Genomic DNA, 21,141 nt, shown 5'->3' on the forward strand with positions numbered 1-21,141 from the left:
AATAATGCATTCTCCCATTACCTATAGCTTTTTCAACTGTCACACCTATTCCTTACTCCTGCCCCTGCCTTTATTCTCTTCCACCCTTTCTCTTGACAAAACCACCTATATGCAGAAATGGGAGCAGCCCTTAGTTCATGCATGTTTGACTGACATAAAATTATGCTCGTGCTCTGCATAGGAGCATGTTTCATACTCATGTACTGTGTGCATTTGCAGAAAGACAGTTTAACTGATGTCCTAATGAGTCTTCTGTCGAGTTAATTAGTCTTTCACAGAGCCACAAAGAAAGAACACATTTAAATATGACTACGCATCATAAAACAGAGAAGAGGAAACCTAGGTCAGTGTGTGAAATGATCTCAAGGAACAGGCAGGCCCCTCGGAACCCCCAAAACACATACATAAATTAACACCTGGACACTACTAATACATTTTGATAGCAACTTATGGAAAAGCGATTTTTTTTTTTTCTTTCAGAGCTTAATAAAAATCCATCCCCCACCACTTCACTTGTCTGCATCTTCATTTCTCAACCCTCACATATTGGATGGTTCTTCCTTTTCTACCACTCTCATTTGTGTCATCAGTGCAATACATATATAAAAAACAACAAATACATAAATGTTGACGCGGAAGTCACGGACACTGCACACAATCAATATGATCAAGCAGATGCCACTTTATTGCCAAAATAGCTCGGTTTATATGCTCATTCTAGTTCCCGTTCACGCGTAAGCAAATTAAAGATTGGTTAGCATGTGCTGTCCACGTGCCTAGTTACACCTAATGATTGGTTATATCAACACTGTACACGCGCATAAAAATAAGGCATAATTGGTTGTATTAACTAAAACACACGAAACTTGTCTCAGTCTAATTGGTCAAGATAAGCTGCCGAATTGAGGTTCTTTGTGCCAAGTTCCCTTTATCGTGGAATGCGCACCTGTGTTCTTCTAATTGGTATCTCTCTTTTTTTGTCTTCTTGTTTATTCTGTTCATGGCCTTCTAAAGGCGTCTGGAATGCTCTTGCGACCGTTAGCTAAATATGTGTCCACAACACATAAAACCATTCTATAGGGCATAAAATGGACTAAGGAAAAGAGATGAAAAAAGTTCTAGAGAAGAATCACTTCTCTTGATCGAAGCTTAGACTTGGATACCCTTCTTCTGTTCTCTGCTCAGATCTCAACAGCAACATCCTGTTTGCCAAAACCTTCCACAGTTCCAAGAGACACGTGACAAACCAGAACAAATCAGCATTATTTGGTCCCACGCATGTAACTTAGGCCTGGTACATTTTAGAAACATAAAATAATTTCAAGAACTCACAAACTTTAAATTGTTCTTTCTAAGTGCATACTTTACCTCTCTTTCTACTTTGTCAGTCTCGTATTTAAAGACTTGTTCTCTTAAATCAGTACACTTAGCATTTAATTCCTTGTTTCTCTCTTCCACTAGGTAAACTTGCTTTTCGGTATCAGCTCTGAGTTTGTTGAAAATATCATTAAACCGGTCCTGCACATCATTCACTACTTTTTCTTTGATGATCCCCTTGTTCTGCATATCTTCCTGTCGTGGTTTAACCCCAGCCAGCAACTAAACACCACGCAGCCGCTCACTCACTCCCCCCCCACCCAGTGGGATGGGGGAGAAAATCGGGAAAAGGAGCAAAACCCGTGGGTTGAGATAAGAACGGTTTAATAGAACAGAAAAGAAGAAACTAATAATGATAATGATAACACTAATAAAATGACAACAGTAATAAGGAAAGGATTGGAATGTACAAATGATGCGCAGTGCAATTGCTCACCACCCGCCGACCGACACCCAGCCAGTCCCCCGAGCGGCGATTCCCTGCCCCCACTTCCCCCTTCCTATACTAGATGGGACGTCACATGGTATGGAATACACCGTTGGCCAGTTTGGGTCAGGTGCCCTGGCTGTGTCCTGTGCCAACTTCTTGTGCCCCTCCAGCTTTCTCGCTGGCTGGGCATGAGAAGCTGAAAAATCCTTGACATTAGTCTAAACAGTACTGAGCAACAACTGAAAACATCAGTGTTATCAACATTCTTTGCATACTGAACTCAAAATATAGCACTGTACCAGCTACGAGGAAGACAGTTAACTCTATCCCAGATGAAACCAGGACAGTATCCACCCCTTATTCTATACCATTGACGTCATGCACAGTTCCCATACCTTTAGTTACATCCTGATCAATCATCACCTTTCCATCCCTTTAAGACATATGAGCAATGAGATATATATATATATATATATGTATACACACACAGAGATATCATTCCTTTAGTTCATGGGTCATGTTTATAAAATGTTCATTGAGTTCATTTAGTTTCCGACTCTGGGCTCCATCTGTCATACCAGTCTTTCTGGACAGGAGGGATGGTGCAAAGTCCTCTCAGTCGGTAGAGCAGAATTGGGCTTCAGTGCGGTGTGACAAGCAGGTGACATTTGGTGCAGCAGGAGGATGGTGTGCACCGTTGGATTGTTGCATGCTGGAGTCAGTTCTGGTTCCATCACTACTGCGCTTTGCTCAGTTTTATCACAGTTCTTTTCTTGCTTGATCTAAGTGATTCTTACTATAGTACTGTGGATATAGCATATAACAATTATAGTAAGGATAACATACAGTAGCAGGGTTATATAGCAACTAATATAGTTTAATTCTGGCTATTCTCACCCAAAATTAAATCCCCTTGAGGCACACATCGGACTTCCCCATCTTTTTGCATCACCCACCAAGTGCACCCAGGCCCTTGAGCAAAAGCAATCCCACGAATGGGTTTACCTTTGCCTGAGGCAGGAGTAACCCAGACTGTCTTCCCTAACATATTTTTTGTGTGCACTACAGGGACTTTATCCCCTTCTACAGTATGTAAAAATTCTGACTGGGCAGGGCCACCCCGATTGGCAGATCCTCTGGTGTTGACTAACCAGGTGGCTTTTGCTAAATGTGTATCCCAATGTTTGAAAGTTCCACCCCCCATTGCTCTCAATGTAGTCTTTAACAGTCCATTGTATCGCTCAATTTTCCCAGAGGCTGGTACATGATAGGGGATATGATACACCCACTCAATGCCATGCTCTTTGGCCCAGGTGTCTATGAGGTTGTTTCGGAAATGAGTCCCGTTGTCTGACTCAATTCGTTCTGGGGTGCCATGTCGCCACAAGACTTGCTTTTCTAGGCCCAGGATAGTGTTCCGGACGGTGGCATGGGGTACAGAATATGTTTCCTTCTCCTTCAGCAGTTTCTGCAACTTGTCATGTAGGACTCCATATGGCAGCTTTCCACCTCCGATGCTTTCCCACGATGCGACAGGATCCGTCAGTGAACAGGGCATATTGCCTCTCATTTTCTGGCAGTTTATTATACAGCGGGGCCTCTTCAGCACGTGCCACCTCCTCCTCTGGCGACATTCCAAAATCTTTGCCTTCTGGCCAGTCCGCGATCACTTCCACAATTCCTGGGCGACTAGGGTTTCCTATGCGAGCCCGTTGTGTGATCAGTGCAATCCACTTACTCCACGTGGCATCAGTCGCGTGATGTGTAGAGGAGACCCTCCCTTTGAACATCCAGCCCAGCACTGGCAGTCGGGGTGCTAAGAGGAGCTGTGTTTCAGTACCAACCACTTCTGAGGCAGCTTGAACTCCTTCATAGGCTGCCAATATCTCTTTTTCAGTTGGAGTATAGCGAGCTTCAGATCCCCAATATCCTCGACTCCAAAACCCCAGGGGTCGGCCTCGGGTCTCCCCAGGTGCTTTCTGCCAGAGGCTCCAGGTAGGGCCATTCTCCCCAGCTGCAGTATAGAGCACATTTTTAACATCTTGTCCTGTCCGGACTGGTCCAAGGGCTACTGCGTGAACAATCTCCCGCTTAATTTGTTCAAAGGCTTGTTGTTGCTCAGGGCCCCATTTAAAATCATTCTTCTTTCGGGTCACTTGATAGAGAGGGCTTACAATCAGACTGTAATTTGGAATATGCATTCTCCAAAACCCCACAACACCTAAGAAGGCCTGTGTTTCCTTTTTATTAGTTGGTGGAGACATAGCTGCTATTTTGTTAATCACATCCATTGGGATCTGTCGACACCCATCTTGCCATTTTATTCCTAAAAACTGGATCTCCCGTGCAGGTCCCTTGACCTTACTTTCTTTTATGGCAAAACCGGCTTTCAGAAGGATTTGGATTATTTTCTTCCCTTTCTCAAAGACTTCTTCTGCCATGTTGCCCCATACGATGATGTCATCAATGTATTGCAGGTGTTCCGGAGCTTCACCTTTTTCCAGTGCAGCCTGGATTAGTCCATGGCAAATGGTGGGGCTGTGTTTCCACCCCTGGGGCAATCGATTCCAAGTGTACTGGACACCCCTCCAAGTAAAGGCAAATTGTGGACGACACTCTGCTGCTAGAGGGATTGAGAAAAACGCATTAGCAATGTCAATTGTAGCATACCACTTGGCTGCCTTTGACTCTAGTTCGTATTGAAGTTCTAGCATATCTGGAACGGCAGCACTCAGCGGTGGCGCAACTTCATTCAGGCCGCGATAGTCAACTGCTAGTCTCCACTCCCCATTAGACTTTCGCACGGGCCATATGGGACTATTAAAAGGTGAGCGAGTTTTGCTGATTACTCCTTGGCTCTCCAGTTGGCGAATCAACTTGTGGATGGGAATCAGAGAGTCTCGGTTGGTGCGATATTGGCGCCGGTGCACCGTCATGGTAGCAATTGGTACTTGTTGTTCTTCAACCCTCAGCAACCCCACAATCGAAGGGTCTTGAGAAAGACCAGGCAGGGTAGACAGCTGTTCCGTGCCCTCCGTCTCCAAGGCAGCTATACCAAAAGCCCATCGATACCCCTTTGGGTCCTTAAAATACCCTCTCCTGAGATAGTCTATGCCAAGGATGCACGGAGCCTCTGGACCAGTCACAATGGGGTGTTTCTGCTATTCATTCCCAGTTAGACTCATTTCAGCTTCCAATACAGTTAACTCTTGGGATCCCCCTGTCACACCAGAAATACAAATGGGTTCTGCCCCTTCATAACTTGATGGCATTAAAGTACACTGTGCACCGGTGTCTACTAGAGCCTTATACTCCTGTGGGTCTAACGTGCCAGGCCATCGAATCCACACAGTCCAATAGACCCGGTTATCCCTTTCTTCCACCTGGCTGGAGGCAGGGCCCCTCTAATTCTGGTCAGAGTATCCAGTATTCACTTCTCGTAAAACTGGCTCAGAAGTCCCTTCAAGAGGATCAGAAATAAGATCAGCCCTTCTACTCTGTTTGGAAACCGGAGCGGCATTTTTCCTGGTAGAATCCCCTTTTGTGGTGGTTTTTCCTCGCAGCTCACGTACCCGTGCATTTAGGACCGAGGTAGGTTTTCCATCCCATTTCCTCATGTCCTCTCCATGATCACATAAGTAAAACCACAGGGCACCTCGTGGTGTGTACCTTCTATATTCTCTCTCTTGGGCAGAGGAGCGCTCACTCCTAGTAGCTGAGACCTTGGTCCTTACAGGTGGGCAACAGGACATCTCCTCTTTGAATTGCTGGAAATCCTCGGACAGCTTCTCCACAGCCAAAATGCAGGCTTGTAGGGAGGAGGAGAGATTTTCTTCATATTGACGGAGTTGGCGAGCCACTTCATCCACTGTCGGTGCCTCTTCGTCTTTCCAGGTCATTATTGCCAGTGAGTTGGCATAGGACGATGGTGCACTCCGTACAAACTTCTGCCACATGGGTCGTGTGCATTGGACTTCGTCTGGATCTTTGGGTAATTGTGGGTTGTCCGGATCATGATGAATTGTCTCTAGCACAGCTAATTCCCTCAGATATTGGATACCTTTTTCCATGGTTGTCCACTTGCTTGATTGACATATAACATCTTCCTTAAAGGGGTACCTTTCCTTCACACTTGACAGGAGTCGCCTCCAGAGGCTGATGGCTTGTGTCCCTCTTCCAATTGCCTTGTCAATGCCACCTTCCCTGGCAAGCAATCCCAGCTGCTTGGCTTCCCTACCTTCTAATTCCAAGCTATTAGCCCCATTGTCCCAGCATTGGAGGAGCCAGGTGATAATATGCTCACCTATACGGCGGCCAAAATCTTTTCGCATATCCCGCAGCTCACTCAAGGTTAGGGACCGGGTTATTACCTCTGGTTCTGCCTCTTCCTCCTGTTCCCGTGATGGCCCTGGTTCGCCTTCATCCTTCGCTAAGCGAACTGATTTTTTTGTATATTTCTTTTTCTGTACGGGGGCAACTGATACTGGTGCAGGTTGGTCCGCTGGTTCAGTTGCAGTACCGCTCGCCGGGTCTTGGATAATCGCGGTGTCTGTTGCCAAGGTTTGGGTAGCTGCTGTGCTCATTGCTGGGGCTGGAGGGACCTCAGTGCCCGTTGCCGAGGTTTGGGTAGCTGCCGTGCTCATTGCCGAGGCTGGAGGGGCTGCAGTGCCTGTCGCTGAGGTTTGGGTAGCCACAGTGCTCGTCGCCGGGGCTGGAGGGGCCGCAGTGCCCGTTGCCGAGGTTTGAGTGACCCCAGTGCTCATCGTTTTGTTGTTAGGTCCAGAGACCTTCTCTTCCCCTTGAGGGTACTGAGTGGTGTCGAACAGGGCTCGATAGGCATGGGCCAGGCCCCAGCACGTTGCAGTAATTTGTATCTCTCTGGAGCTGCCGGGGTGACAGCATACCTTTTCCAAATATTTTACTAGTTCTTCTGGATTCTGTGCTTGTTCAGGGGTGAATTTCCAAAACACTGGAGGTGCCCACTTTTCTAGGTACTTGCCCATACTACCCCACACACCCTGCCACTCATAATTATCCAGCCTTGGGGCAGATCTCTGGGTGATTTTCTTAAATGGTTGTTTAAGCTTAAACGAGAGCTGAACCACATTCAGAAGCATGCTAATTCCTAGCAGTACGGCTAGGACCGTGCTGGTCCCAACATCCCAAGAGTATTCAAATTTTTCAAAATTCTCAAACACCATTGTAACTGGACTGAAGGAGAAAGGAGAGGGGAAGAAAGGTATCCCACCCATAGACTGGTTTTCCAAGGAGGAAAGGTAAATGGTATAATTATTAATAGTTTCCCACAGATGGCTTCCACAGTATAAAGGTGACAATGCTGAGTGCAAGTACCGGATTAATCCCACAGCCGACGACTTTATCACACCATAAACCAGTGTTATACAATACATCAAAGCAAAAACCTTAATCCACCTCCCATGGATGATAAGCAGCAGAAGAGGGACTACATACAGCAAGCGAGGTGATACATAACAGAACTTTAAAAACCAGAGCAACAACTCTAAGAACACATAAATCAACATAATGACCAGCGACTATTAGACCAATATAATGAATGCTTATAACAAATTTGTTTTAACAAGCTCTGGTCAGGTTTATCGTTACCTCAACCCTTCGTGCCCCACGTTGGGCGCCAAAAAGGACTGTTGTGGTTTAACCCCAGCCAGCAACTAAACACCACGCAGCCGCTCACTCACTCCCCCCCACCCAGTGGGATGGGGGAGAAAATCGGGAAAAGAAGCAAAACCCGTGGGTTGAGATAAGAACGGTTTAATAGAACAGAAAAGAAGAAACTAATAGTGATAATGATAACACTAATAAAATGACAACAGTAATAATGAAAGGATTGGAATGTACAAATGATGCGCAGTGCAATTGCTCACCACCCGCCGACCGACACCCAGCCAGTCCCCCGAGCGGCGATTCCCCGCCCCCACTTCCCCCTTCCTATACTAGATGGGACGTCACATGGTATGGAATACACCGTTGGCCAGTTTGGGTCAGGTGCCCTGGCTGTGTCCTGTGCCAACTTCTTGTGCCCCTCCAGCTTTCTCGCTGGCTGGGCATGAGAAGCTGAAAAATCCTTGACATTAGTCTAAACAGTACTGAGCAACAACTGAAAACATCAGTGTTATCAACATTCTTTGCATACTGAACTCAAAATATAGCACTGTACCAGCTACGAGGAAGACAGTTAACTCTATCCCAGATGAAACCAGGACACTTCCAATAGCTGACGGAGTAAAAGGTTTTCACTCTGGAGCTGGGCCAATCGCTCCTGCATGGATTCCTGCATGGATTCCTGCTTTATTACAAGTTTGCTTACTTGATCTTTCTCAAGTTGTTGAGCATCATCACATTCCTTTGCCTGACACTGGGCTTGACTTAATTCTTTTTGTGTCATTTCTAAAAGCAATGTTTTTTCTCGGAGTGTTTGTTTCAACTGGTGAAGCTCATTTTCTAGACTATTAGCTTTGCTTTCAGCTTTACTCAGCTGCTGAGACAAGCTCTTGTTGGTTTCTCACACATCAGAGAGGTCATGATGAAGCTTGTCTTGCAAGCGAAGCCATTCATCGCATTCTCTCTGAAATGTTCGTTCGACATCACTTTTTGATGACTGATGACGTTCAAGTTCTTGAACAGTAGTGTTCAGGCGGGAACGAAATGATTCAATTTCTGTCTCTAGTCTGTCTTTGCTTTCTTTCGTCTGCTCAAGTTTGGAAGTTAGCACTGCAGATTCTGTCTTTAATAAGTTCAGCTGTACACTGTACTGAAAAACCGTGTGTGTTAAGGCTTCCTCGTTCAGTTTAAGTTCCTTTTTGAGATCTTCATTTTTTTCTTCCAAGGTCTCATTTTCCTCTAAATATTTTCCTTCTTCCTCCTGGTGCCTAAGTCTTACTTGAAGCACCAAGACTATAAAGCTTTTAAAATGTACGTGCATGCCTTTAAAATATTCCCTTTAAGGTTAATTTAGCCATATTACACATCTGGTAAAAACAAGGCTAAAAAGACATTTCCTTCTCAAATGTCTTCTTAACACCTATCCTTTTGTATTACTGAAAGTTAGCTGTACAACTCAAGCATCCCTGGAACACAATAGTCTTGCTGTATGTATAATAAACAGGAAATACACAACTTATTTCCACAAACATATTCACCTTACATTTACTGGGCAGCACAGCCAAGAACAAATTATTCTTCCAAGCACTGCGCATTCTTAATAAATTCAGTAAACTCTTTTCAGGATTTTTTTTTTTTTATACAGTGTTTATGATTGCTTGTTCACCTCCAATTATTCTAACTCCTACAGAGACTTTAATTCATTGCTGATATTCCTTCATAAAAATTCAGTATGTGGAGGTGGAAAAGAAAGGCACACTGAAGTAAGTAAGTTTGATAAGGGAATAAGTAATGAAAAAAAAAAAACCAAGTAATGGGAACACAAAAAGTGAGTGTCAAACAACTTTATTCCTGGTCAACCTTGATGTAGGTGTTTCACTGCTAGAAACCTTAAAAAGTGCAGATGAAATGTCTATGAAATGAAAAATAACAGATAGCTTAAGAAATGGCATAAATAGTGTCTTCTATTAGTTTCCTACTTGCACATGCAATTCAGGTACACGCAGGACTGATGCTGCTTTCCAGAACTTTTAGAGACATAAGGGAAAACAGAAATGGTATTTACACAGTGAAGTTACACTGGTAAACTGTAAATAATCCATCAAGAAGCAGAAAAAGTTACAAAAGATTTATTATGACTTCAGAATGAACATGGTGAAATCTAATTAATTAGAAGAAAGTCTGCTTACCTCTGAATTTTTTCCTATAGTTCTTCTTGTCTCTTCTTCCAATTCCTTTTGTCTCCAAAGGTGGTTGTTCAAAATTTCTTCTTGCAGGGCTCTGGCACTCTTTTCCTGAGAGAGCTGTCTCTGTATTTCATCACGCTCTTCTTCAACCTACAGTAATACAATTAAACCACTTGCATCTTGAGAAAAATCAGAGCTAGCAATATCCTCCCATTCTCTTTTGTATTCTTACCAATAGTTTTGCTTCCCCGCAATTATGATAATCCGTCTATAAATAACAAATTTTAATTTTCTTCTGAAAAATTAAAGAAATACAGAATGTTTTGTAGTAATTTAGAAAAATAACTCAAAGTCAGGCTTGGCCTGAAATAGAAGTGAAACCTAAATGTCGAAAAAGGAGAAAAGGAATCATGAACTTGCAAAGGAGGAGAGGGGGGACAGGGGGGACAGGGGGGACAGGGGGGACAGGGGGGACAGGGGGGACAGGGGGGACAGGGGGGACAGGGGGGACAGGGGGGACAGGCGACTTGTGAACCAACTGTTCTCAACTGTCCTCAAAGTTTGGCAACAGCTATCCAACGCCTCTTCCATCAACAAAGCACCTCCTTCTTTAGGCATACTGGAATACAATGCCAATTAAAAAGAAACAGAAAATAAGACAACAAGTGTCTAACTCATCATTTAACACACCTGTTTCAAGAGCTTCTGCAGTGTTAGTAACTCTGTTTCTAAATTCCTTGAGTGTAACTCAAGTTGCTGTTTCTCCTCCATCTCTTTACAATATTGATCTTCTTTCCTTCTGAGTTTTTCTCATTTTCTCATACAGAGTTTCTACTCTGAGCCTCTTTTCCTCTTCTTGTTTCAAAGTAAATCTGGGATTTAACAGAACATTTGAGAAACTAAAGCACTGATATAAAAGTAAATATTCTACATTATGAACTTGCCGAGACAACTCAAACCATAAAAATATGAAATCTGAAAAGTTTAAAACATTTTTACTGTAATTTTTAACTTTTTAAAGAATTTTGACTTCATTCCATTATCCGTGGTATCAGTTGTACAAGATATGAAAATAAACCGTTGAGTGATTTATCATTTATTTTTAAGTTTACATAGGTAAATATACAGCAGTATGCACATTTCTACAATTTGAAAAAAAAACCAAAAACTTCATTTTCCAACCACTTCATTCAAAAGGAGTTTGTTGTCTTACCAGATCAAAGCATCAGAAACTTTTACTATGATTAATATAAGTTTTCTTAATATGCTAAGCACTGCCTACATATTACAGATTCAGTGATCGCAAGTAATACCAATGAAGCAGCACGCCACTTAGACAAGACAGACCCAACAATTTTTTAGCAAGCCTTCTGTAAGTCTAAACCAACTGCTGACCATAGGAAGAGCAAGCAGCTTTTATTTACTCAAGAATGAGGACAGTGTTCAAAAATACATTTAGAAATGCATAAGGTTTAAGCTTAATATGATTAAAAATAGTTTTAAACCTCAATGGATCTACATCTGGGAGAAAGAATAGCAATTTAATTCTGAAGATAATTTATAATGAAAGCCTTAGGGAATGTCAACTTCTTTACTAACTGAAACAATCAGCAATAAGCACCAACATGGTAAAAAAAAAAATAAAAAAAAAAAAAAAGTCCATGGCATGTCCACAGTAGCCAAACAAGAAAGCAGTTCTATGTTTGATAATTATTTTGAATATTTTTTCTGATATCCTTGCAATAGTCAACAACAACAACAACAACAACAACAACAACAACAAAAAAATCAAGTATTAACATAAGGAAAGAGCTGCCAATTGAAGATCTGCTTTGGAAATTCTGCAAAACAAGTATCAGCAACCACTAATAAATTATTCCAAAGATTGACAGTAACATTTGTATTTGAATGGTTTATCTTGCAAGGAAAAAGCTTTACGTATAATTTTTAGTGTAACGTCACCAAAAGTATAGCTTTTATAAGTGTAAAGTTAACATTGCTTTGCGAATTTTTTTAGAACGAAAATATTAACTCTTTGTAATCGATAGATACTTCAGAATTTTGAAAAATGGTTGGAGTCAAATCAGAAGGCCATTGGCCTTCTCAGCCGCCAGCTCATACGAGCTCATGTTGAGCTTGCTCTCTGCCAAGACCACCAGGGCTTTCTCAGCAAGCTCCCCAGCCAGGCCACCCCACGGTACATAATCACAAGGGGATCTTCCTTCCCCAGTGCAGGGCTTTGCAGTTGTTCTTGTTGAATTTCATATGGTGCCTGCTGGCCGCTCTTGTCTGAACTGATGTGAACAGTGATTAGAAATCTCACACCACCCAGGTCTAGTTCAGCAGTATGGGGAAAGGGACAAGCCTGAATTTGACCTTTCAAATAAACAAACACTGTCAGCTCTGTTCTGAGTTGCATTCTGTGGAATTACCAGAATTCTTAATATTATACACTAACAGAGGCTGCAGAGACAAAATAAAAATATATCTTATATAAATCTCTCTCTTATAGATCTCATTTTCCCATACATACTCTCTTGTTCTCTTCTCTTGCTATTAAAAAAAAAGTTAAAACAACATCCAGAAGATTCTACGTGGAACTAAATGTTGGGGGAAAAAATGCCTGGGTATAAGTAGCATAACTCGCCCATGGGATTCAAAAAACCCAAACCCAAAAGACTAGAAACTTCTCACCCTATCACCTGTACCATCAGCATCTTCTGGAACATGAACACTGACACGATAACACACTATCAGAACACGAGGTTACATACTTAAGGCTTTGGATATCACTTTTCCATTCCAATTCTTGGTGAGCCAATATGGATTTCAAATCTCGAGTTTCTTCCACTATTAATTGTGACTCCTCCTTTTCACTTTCCAATTTCCTTACTTCTCTCCAGACAGCTGTATACCGATTTTTTTCACGTTCTATTATCTGTTCGTATTCAAGAAGTATGTTCTGAATTTTCAACAAAATAGCAGAACCTATTGTGAGAGAAAAGACACAAAGCTGCACATCCGCGCAAATACTTTCCAAGGTATAAATTATTTAATTCTTTGCTTTTGGGCGTAGGTGGCAAGGTTCTGGTAGTGGGAAGACTACAGGTAGTGGGGAGGTCTCTGTGAGAAGAGGCCAGGCGTTGCCCTGTGCTGAACACAGCCAGTTCCAATAGACCCACCACAGGGTACAGCTGAGCCTCTCAGCCACGCTGGTGGCACCTTAGGGAGAACGTATTTAGGAAAGGGCAAGAACACCACACAGGCAGAGGAGAAGGGAAAAAGAATGTGAAAAACAGCTTTGTGAACACCCAGGTCAGTGAAGAAGGAGGGGGAGGAGGTGCTCCGGGTGTCAGAGCAGAGATTCCCCTGCAGCCCACGGAGACACCATGGTGGAACAGGTATTTCCCTGCAGCCCCTGGAGAGGGCCACGCTGGAGCAGATATCCCCAATGCAGTACTGTGGAGGACCCCATGCCAGAGCAGGTGATTATTTCCTGAAGGACCTGTAGCCCATGGAGAGCCCAGGCTGGAGCAGATTTTCCCTGAAGGACTGCAGCCCATGGAAGGAATCACACTGGAGCCGGGGAAAAGCGTGAGAAAGAAGGAGTGGCACAGGGAAACTGCTGTGTCCTGACTGCAGACCCCAGCCTCCCTGCACTGCTTGGGGAGGGGTAGCGCAGTCGGGAGTGAAGGAGTGAAGCTGAACTCGAGAAAGGGGCGGCGGGGAGGTCTTCTTTTAATTTTTTTGTCTTTGTTTCTCTTCTCACTATCCAAGTTTATTTTAATTGGTAACAAATTAAGTTAAGATTCCCCAAGTGTAGTCTGTTTTGCCTGTGACAGTAACTGGTAAGTGATAGCCCTGCCTTTGTATTGATCCTCAAGCTTTTTCATCCTGTTTTGTCCTGTTGAGGAGGGGCAGTGAGAGAACAGCTGGGTGGGAGTTTGGCCTTTAGTCAAGGTTAACCCTTGCCTAACAAAATTTTATCATAGTTTAATAGACATAGTAAGTGATGCTTATGTTTATATAATGCTATGTGTATATATGCAAGTATCTTATGACAGTTGATTTTTTACATATACGTTTAAGCAAAGCCATTATTTTGCTGCACCATTTGTCATTGGCTATTAAGGGGATATAAAGAGGAAAAAGATCTTGCTAACTTTTGATGACTGCATTAGAAGGAGCTGAACTGCACTTGGCAAGAACCCACTTCTACAGCTCTAACTAGACAGAGAACCAATGATAAAGTAAGGCATGTTTGCTGACAATACAGACGTCTATGGTTAGGTGAGATAATTTCACATCTTTTGAGGGGGATCTCTAATCATAAAGAAATACTAGATCAAAATATAAACCTAAAATACCTAGGAGTGCATACAAAGTAGTCATGTTTTAAAAGAGGAACTTGTAACAGCTGAAGACAAAATTACTTGAAAACATACCCGTATGATCCACACTAAGCTGTTCTAACAGGAACATAGCCTCTTTGTAGGTTGAAGTTGGTAATTCAACATCCTCTGAACTTGTGTCAGATGAGTGAGTTAAGTCAAGGTCATCAGTTACATCCATTTGTATGCTGACCTACAAACAATACAGTATTTTCTGTATACAACTATGTAGTATTACAGATCATTACAAATGCATGAATGATTCATTCTTTTATTCACAGCCCATAGATTTGGCTCAAATATGATGAAGCTGCATACTAGCAGCAATTTCTGCATCTGGTTGACCACTACATAAATGCTGTTCCCATCTGAGTGATTAAAAGCTGATACAAACTATTTATCAAGAAACCGATTTTACAGTACCTTGTTCTTTTCACTTCCTGTTTTTGCTGCAGGTCTGGAAAACAGAAATATATTCAGTACTGGAATGCTGATATTGCATTATGAACAATATCTACAGTGGCTCTGAAAACTTAATTGCAGAAGTGAATTAACTAAATTTGAATATAAGAATTTTGTTAGATGTAGTTGAAGACTGAAAAAAAATTTGTGTACTGTTATGTCTATTGGAAGGCTACTTTTCCACAAGATATTAAGCAAATAGTTGAAATAACTGTTCTCTGCACTTCACTCAAAGTCACAGGAATCTTACAGCTACAAATGTGTAGATACACAAACATACAATGTACATGTACAGCGTATATGTGCATTCCCGTTTAATACTAGAGGTTGAGCTCTCTTCAGTACTGAGAATCCTTCTCTTACAGGTCAAAGAACGATAATTCTGGATTCTCTAGTGTACTGGGTCTGTCTGGGATGGAGTTAATTTTCTTCAGAGCAGCCCACACAGTGCTGTCTGTTAGATTTCTGACCAAAACAGTGTTGATAACACACCAATGTTTTAGCTATTGCTGAACAGTGCTTGTACAGTGTCAACACCTTCTGTTCTCACTTCGCCTCCCACACAAGTAAGTTTGGGGTGGGCAAGAAGCTGGGAGGGGACACAGCTTGGGGGGAGAGGGGCGGGGAAAGTAGAAAAACTTGGGATGCCTTCAGGAAAGAGTAATTTCGCTCTTTTATAAGTCTCTCCTCTCCCTTTTTAAAAATCTAAAATATATATATTTATACACATGCACAAACTCAGAATTTGTGCACATCTGACCTTATCAATAACTTGGCTAGTATGTTTAAAGCACTCCAAGCAAAAAAGAAGTGTTTTTGAGCACAAAGGGCATCAGGTAGTATTGTCACATGAAAGAACAGGAATCATTGTACACATCGGGTTTACAAAACTTACCTTTAGCTTTCAGGTCAATTTTTATCATTAAGTTAGTTTTATTTATAACATTCCTTATATTCAGTACCTTCCTTCATCTTGAGATGTTTCACTGAAAGTGCTATCATCTAGTACTTGAAAATTATTCCCACTGGAAGTGCTCATCTGCTGATTAGCCTTCTGCTTTGAAGTCTGTCTTTTATTTTTCTTTGCAACTTTGGCATTCAGGGCAAATTTACTACATTAAACAGAAAGAAAAGAAATAAGCACCAATTGAGTAGCTTTACAGAAAATATTTCTCTGAAACAGACATACTTAAGATGATGTCCAGAAACAACTGAGATGAAAAATATCTATGATAAAACACAGACTTGACCCCAAAGATCATGGAAGATACCCAAGTATTTAAAAAAAACCTTCCCCTAGGAATAAGGGGGAAATGTGGAATCTGAGCTAGATTCAGGTAAGATGGAACACATCCAATATCCCCATTAGAGGAAGTATCTAGAGCAGAGATTCCTTTGAGGGACAGACAGGAAAACACTCCTGCTTAGGGTTACACTTTGGGTTCAAACTTTTGAGATTGGTTTGGTAATATCATCTTTTCCCTTTTCCTGACAAAGAGCACCTGAACTTAATGAAAAGGAAAACACCAACCACATGGAGATCCCTAAAATCACCTAGAAAAGGGAGAAAGCAAAGTAAACTGTAAGTTCCTACTTTTCTTTTCTGGATGGCCATTTCCTACAAAAATAACTGTTTTTTCCAGTCTTCGAATTTGGTTTTGAAAAGTCTTTTTTTTTTTTCCTTTTTTTTTTTTTTTTTTTAAAAGCAGGCAATAAATTTGCACCTCCGTTGTCAGCTTAGGTTTTTCTAAAAAACATTTTTTTTTTCTTAAATGTTTTCGAAGCACTGGACAACTCAGTATGGCTTTCAGCATTGAGGAAACTACTTCAACTACTACAATATTAGAAAACCTAAAAGATACTGAAGTAGTACTACAAAAAAGAATTATTTCCTTAGTTTACCCTTTCATCGGCAGTTTAATCAATTTTGAACTCTCCTCAGATGAAAAATTCTTTTTGTCTTTTTCTTCTACAGTGTTCTCATTCTGCAGTTTCAAACAGTCATTCTTCCTTAGAGCAAGCTTTTGTTTCATGTGCTGATCAGTAACAATACCCGTCGGTGTATTTAATTTATCAAGATCTTCCTGTTTTGCCACGGCCTGCGTTTTGAAACATCTTTCTTTGCTTTTTTCCTTCTCAACCTACAAAAAGAAAGTTAAACTTCATATATTTCTCAGTATTTCTAGCAAGGAAAAACAGCATATCCAAGATTGAATAATTCAGGATTTAGCTCCGCAATCACGTAAAATGAAAAAAAAAAAAAATTAATTCATATAGAGAAGCTTTTTCACTAAATTACACTACAAAGTGTATCAAGTCACTGAAAGTACTTCGAATTCACTCATGATTAAAGATATAACAAAAACATAGCCCTTAGAAAGAAAACAATAGTGTATCTTAAAACGTGAACAACAAAAAAGTGAAAGCATTACTGATGGACAAAGAGTTAGAAGGACTGCACAATGTTAGTTGTAAACCCAGAAAAAAATCAAGTGGAAGTGTGCTGGGCTACCGCTTGCTTAAAGGGCGGGGTGGGGCAGGGAGAGATCTCAAACCCACAAGCAGAAACGGTTTCACAGCAAACAGGAATTTTAGTGAAGAGCAATGAATACACGCCATGCAGAAATCACAGCAAATGAACAGATTAGTCAAGACCCTGTTCAGAAGCTATTTTCATTCTTTGATTCAGAATCAGAACTGATGTAATTGTGTGCATTTCTTTTTATGGCAATGAAGTGATAACTACTTACGCTGGAACTGAGTGCCGCCTATTGTTAAACTGGAACAATAATGCATTCTGTGTTTTCCAAAAACCTTCCAATTAATTACGTAATGGGGAAAAGGACAAGGCTCTACTGCTCTCTTTATTCATAAGTAGCATATTTCCATCAAAACAAAACCCAATTTGCAGAAAGCATCTTCCCTTAATAACAAATAGCTAAAGTGAACAGGACCATTGGTATGGAGAAAGGCTAAAGAATAACCATTAGCAGGTGAACTTCTACCTCTTTTTGCAGCTGTACCTTCTCTTTCTCCAAAGCCAGGAATACTATTTGCAGCACTCCTACCTTACTCTTAAATCTTTCCATATCTTGTTTTAGTTCTTCGTCAAGATTCCTTTTCCGCATGCCACAGGATTGCCGAGCATTTGCAAAAAGACTGTCAATTTCTGTTTCTCCTATTTTATAATTGTCAATAAGGCAGTCCCCGGGAACTTCGTAATTAAATCCAGAGTCTTTTCCAAGTTTCCTTTCCGTTACAAAAAGTGTGTTTGCATCGCTTGTAGAAACAGGTCTTATTTTAGGAAGAATACTAGAAGCGTCATCCAAAATACTTGTTTTTAAGCTATGTCTCAGGGAGTATTCAGGACTTCCCTCTACATTTCTACTACTTCCATTTTCATTCTCTTCCATTTCCATAGTGGGCATTTTCTTTTCCTCTCCTTTTGCTAGAGGCACCTTTGTATTACCTGTATCGTTTGTGCTATCTTCTTCATCTGTACTCCAGGTATCTTCCACATTTGCATTTAAGTTATTTGGATCAGGAAGGACACCAAGACTCGGAATTTCAATTTCCATTTTGGGTTCTTTTCCACCTAGCATAAGTTTAATATCTCCAAATTCACCTTTAGTTTCTAACTTATTACTTGATTCCATCACACGAGATGAAACAACACGAGAACTCTTCAACTCTTCACTGAAGCCATCTTCTGACATTTCTTCCACATGGGAAGTAGTTTTCCCAGTTTCATTAATTTCACCAAACAGCTGCTTCAGCTCTGCTGTAATGTTTTTAAAATTTGTTTTCAATTCTCTTTTCTCATTTTCAACCCACATCCTTTCATATCTTTCTTCCCAAGGTTTTGGACTTAACTGCTTGTCAGCACTGTGCAATTCCTCATTTTCTGCTAGGGCTTCCTGATGTGAAATTTCTGCTTTGTCAGTCTGATTTTCATGTGCTGTTTTTTCTATCAAGTTGGTAGTTTCTAAAATATATTTATCCTTAATAAACAGGTACAGACAGAAAGATTACCAAGAAAAAGGAAGTTACAGTTAATCTAGGTAATTTCTGTTGCAAACTCACCCTATCATATAACAGAAATAATACAAATCAGACATTTTGAAAGCAATTGTTTATAATAAAAATCAAAGGGTACTAAATTAAAGGTTCACTGAATCATAATTTTCTTAAAGATAGGACTTACTTGAGTGACAACAGGTTTTCTTGGATGAGATTTGTCTGGACATTAGGGTTGCTTTTACCTTTTAGCCTACCTGCTTTCTGAAACTGCTGACATTTGTCACAAAGCAATTTATTTTTTCACTTTTTACTGCTTTAATACCATTTTTCATTACAACTGCCTACATTTTCCCCACTCTCCTTCCTCCATCATTCTCTGCTGCCTGGCATTTTACAGTCCCCTGCCAGCTGAGCTAATACAACGCGAATGAACATGACAAGCTTTTACTGTCCACCACACGGAAAACTGGCTAAGTTAGCACTATTTCTTCACCTAAGACTCAGAAATATTAAATTCCATTCCAAGCTCCAAAGAAAAGGATTTACTAGGAAAACCTGTCCATTCCTTCCCTTATCCCCAAACCCAGGAAGCCAAGCTTGTATGAAAACCGTTCCATGCCTCAACCCCACCCAGTCTCCTGACATCCCTGACCCCATGCTCTGTTCCTCAACAGTCCTGACTGCTCCTGTCATGTGTCACGCTCCTCCCAACATGCTCCCTCTCCATGTGCCTCCTTAGCTCACGGTCCCTTCTACATAGGGCCTGCAGCCTTGGTGTCCCAATGGGCTACGACCGCCCAACTCCTCGCTCTCTTTTCTCCCTCTGCAAAAGTTCCTCCTTTCAGAACAGGGAAGGAGCACCTCAGCCAGCCACCATCTGTCTCGGCCTCTCCGTTCCCAAGTTCATTGCCCAACTACTACCACCTTTCAATAGGCTTAAGTTCTGTGCTCTGCCTACTGAAATTAAGCAAGACCTTCTTTCATGGTGACTGGGTGTGGGGTGGAAATAATTTGCTCCACTGTCCCTTGACATGTTACAGAAGACTCCAGACCCCTCCATCCAGCCCTGTCCTGTATGCCCAACACAGACTGCCTGCCTTATTCCCCTCTAGAATGCCCTCTGAAAAAAACAAACAAACAAACAAACGCACGCTTTTCAAACACTTATTAACATGGTCAAACAAGTGCATATTTTGCAGAGGCAGTGAAAGCATCAGAAAGCTCACCAAATGTCAAGTTTTTTTGTTTGATCTTTCTCTTACAAAGAGGAAGATCAGACATGTTTAATCCAACAGATCAGCATATTATAGACAAATCTTCTTCACTTGAATGTGCATTTTGCATAGGGGAAAAAATGCGTTTGCACTGTTTCTCAGCACCACACAAAAGGAAAAACATTGATCAAAATTTAAGCAAAGCAGCTGGAAACAATCAGTATAACAGCAAGTATCCAACACAATGACAAGGATTTTACCCCACCATAAGATGACTTTTTCCAACTTTACTTCCGACTATAATACAACCATAATCTACAGGACTCTCCCTTCAGCTCTATTCACTGACTGGTAAGTTTTCTTTACCTTAGTGTATACTACAATTTACCAGTTCAGGCTCTAATTCAGAATACTTGGTTTTACATACCCGCGCCCCACAATTTTCAATGGCATCCTTGGTGTCTTCTTTTTCAGCTGATGATGACGTATGAAAGGTAGATCCCGAGTACTCATCTACGGTGAAAACCACATATTTTTTTTATAACCAGTGTGACTTAATACTACTTATTTACACCTCGAGCGCACCTTGAATCACCATATTTGGGAGAAAAATCGTAACACAGAATAAAACATTCCCTCAAATTTGTGAGGTCCTAGAGAGAAAATTATCATAATACGGATTTTTAAGATGCATCTGTGTGAATTCCTTTCTTCCAGGGCATTTTACTTTTTAATGTATAAAGGGAATTTGCTGAAAATCACTATAATGGTCACAAATAAACCACTCTTGTTTCTTAAAGGTGTGTGATCTCTCTCTCTCTGACACTGTGCGTGCCATGCAGTAACTAGCTACATTCCTCCAGCAATTTTAATTTCCCTACGTATTGTGCACAGAAAATCAGGAACGACAAAATCACAGGCTTGAAATCTTTAAGGCCCCAGTTTTAATCCATGCATGAAACAATGGTCTGTCTCTAGACATGGATCTGGACTGAGTATTTTAGTCAAACTGCTGCATCGTCTGTTGCAGAAGACACAGATGGGACACTGAATGAGAGACAGGCTTGTGAAATGTTGAGGAACAACCCATGATCTGGACATTTCACTTGTACTGTTGAAAACTGCATTCCACCCTTTCCTCTCTCAGAATTTCTAAGTAATATTTGACAGGTCACAAACTCCTCAGAAGCAGTCACTGAGCCTGGGCTCCCCATTATGGGGTGCCTACCTTGAATCTCACTTATATCCGAGAATTGGATTCCAGATAGTCCCAGATACAATTTAGAAGCAGCAACTCATTGTCATTGTTTGCATGGAAGGCACACTGAACACAATTTTAAGTATCAAGGATTCAGAAAGAAACAAGTCCCAGCAGCTCAAGCGTGGCATCTAAAAACAGAGATGGAGGTTTTCACCTTAAT

At 41.3% G+C, this 21,141-nt stretch overlaps 1 protein-coding gene across 1 annotated transcript in view; it reads right to left on the minus strand.

Moving 5' to 3' along the window:
- Positions 1–21,141, minus strand: part of LOC128143587 (ankyrin repeat domain-containing protein 26-like) — a 110,319-nt gene that overhangs the window by 64,481 nt on the left and 24,697 nt on the right. Inside the window, 13 exon segments of the mRNA XM_052790947.1 lie at positions 1,369–1,572; positions 8,052–8,725; positions 9,513–9,534; positions 9,637–9,783; positions 10,324–10,444; positions 10,446–10,505; positions 12,408–12,621; positions 14,079–14,217; positions 14,448–14,481; positions 15,449–15,598; positions 16,389–16,627; positions 17,492–18,487; positions 20,148–20,233. Coding sequence (XP_052646907.1) covers positions 1,369–1,572; positions 8,052–8,725; positions 9,513–9,534; positions 9,637–9,783; positions 10,324–10,444; positions 10,446–10,505; positions 12,408–12,621; positions 14,079–14,217; positions 14,448–14,481; positions 15,449–15,598; positions 16,389–16,627; positions 17,492–18,487; positions 20,148–20,233 — 3,086 coding nt within the window.

Source organism: Harpia harpyja, chromosome 6 (assembly GCF_026419915.1).
Source record: "Harpia harpyja isolate bHarHar1 chromosome 6, bHarHar1 primary haplotype, whole genome shotgun sequence".
Classification (NCBI taxonomy): Eukaryota; Metazoa; Chordata; class Aves; order Accipitriformes; family Accipitridae; genus Harpia; species Harpia harpyja.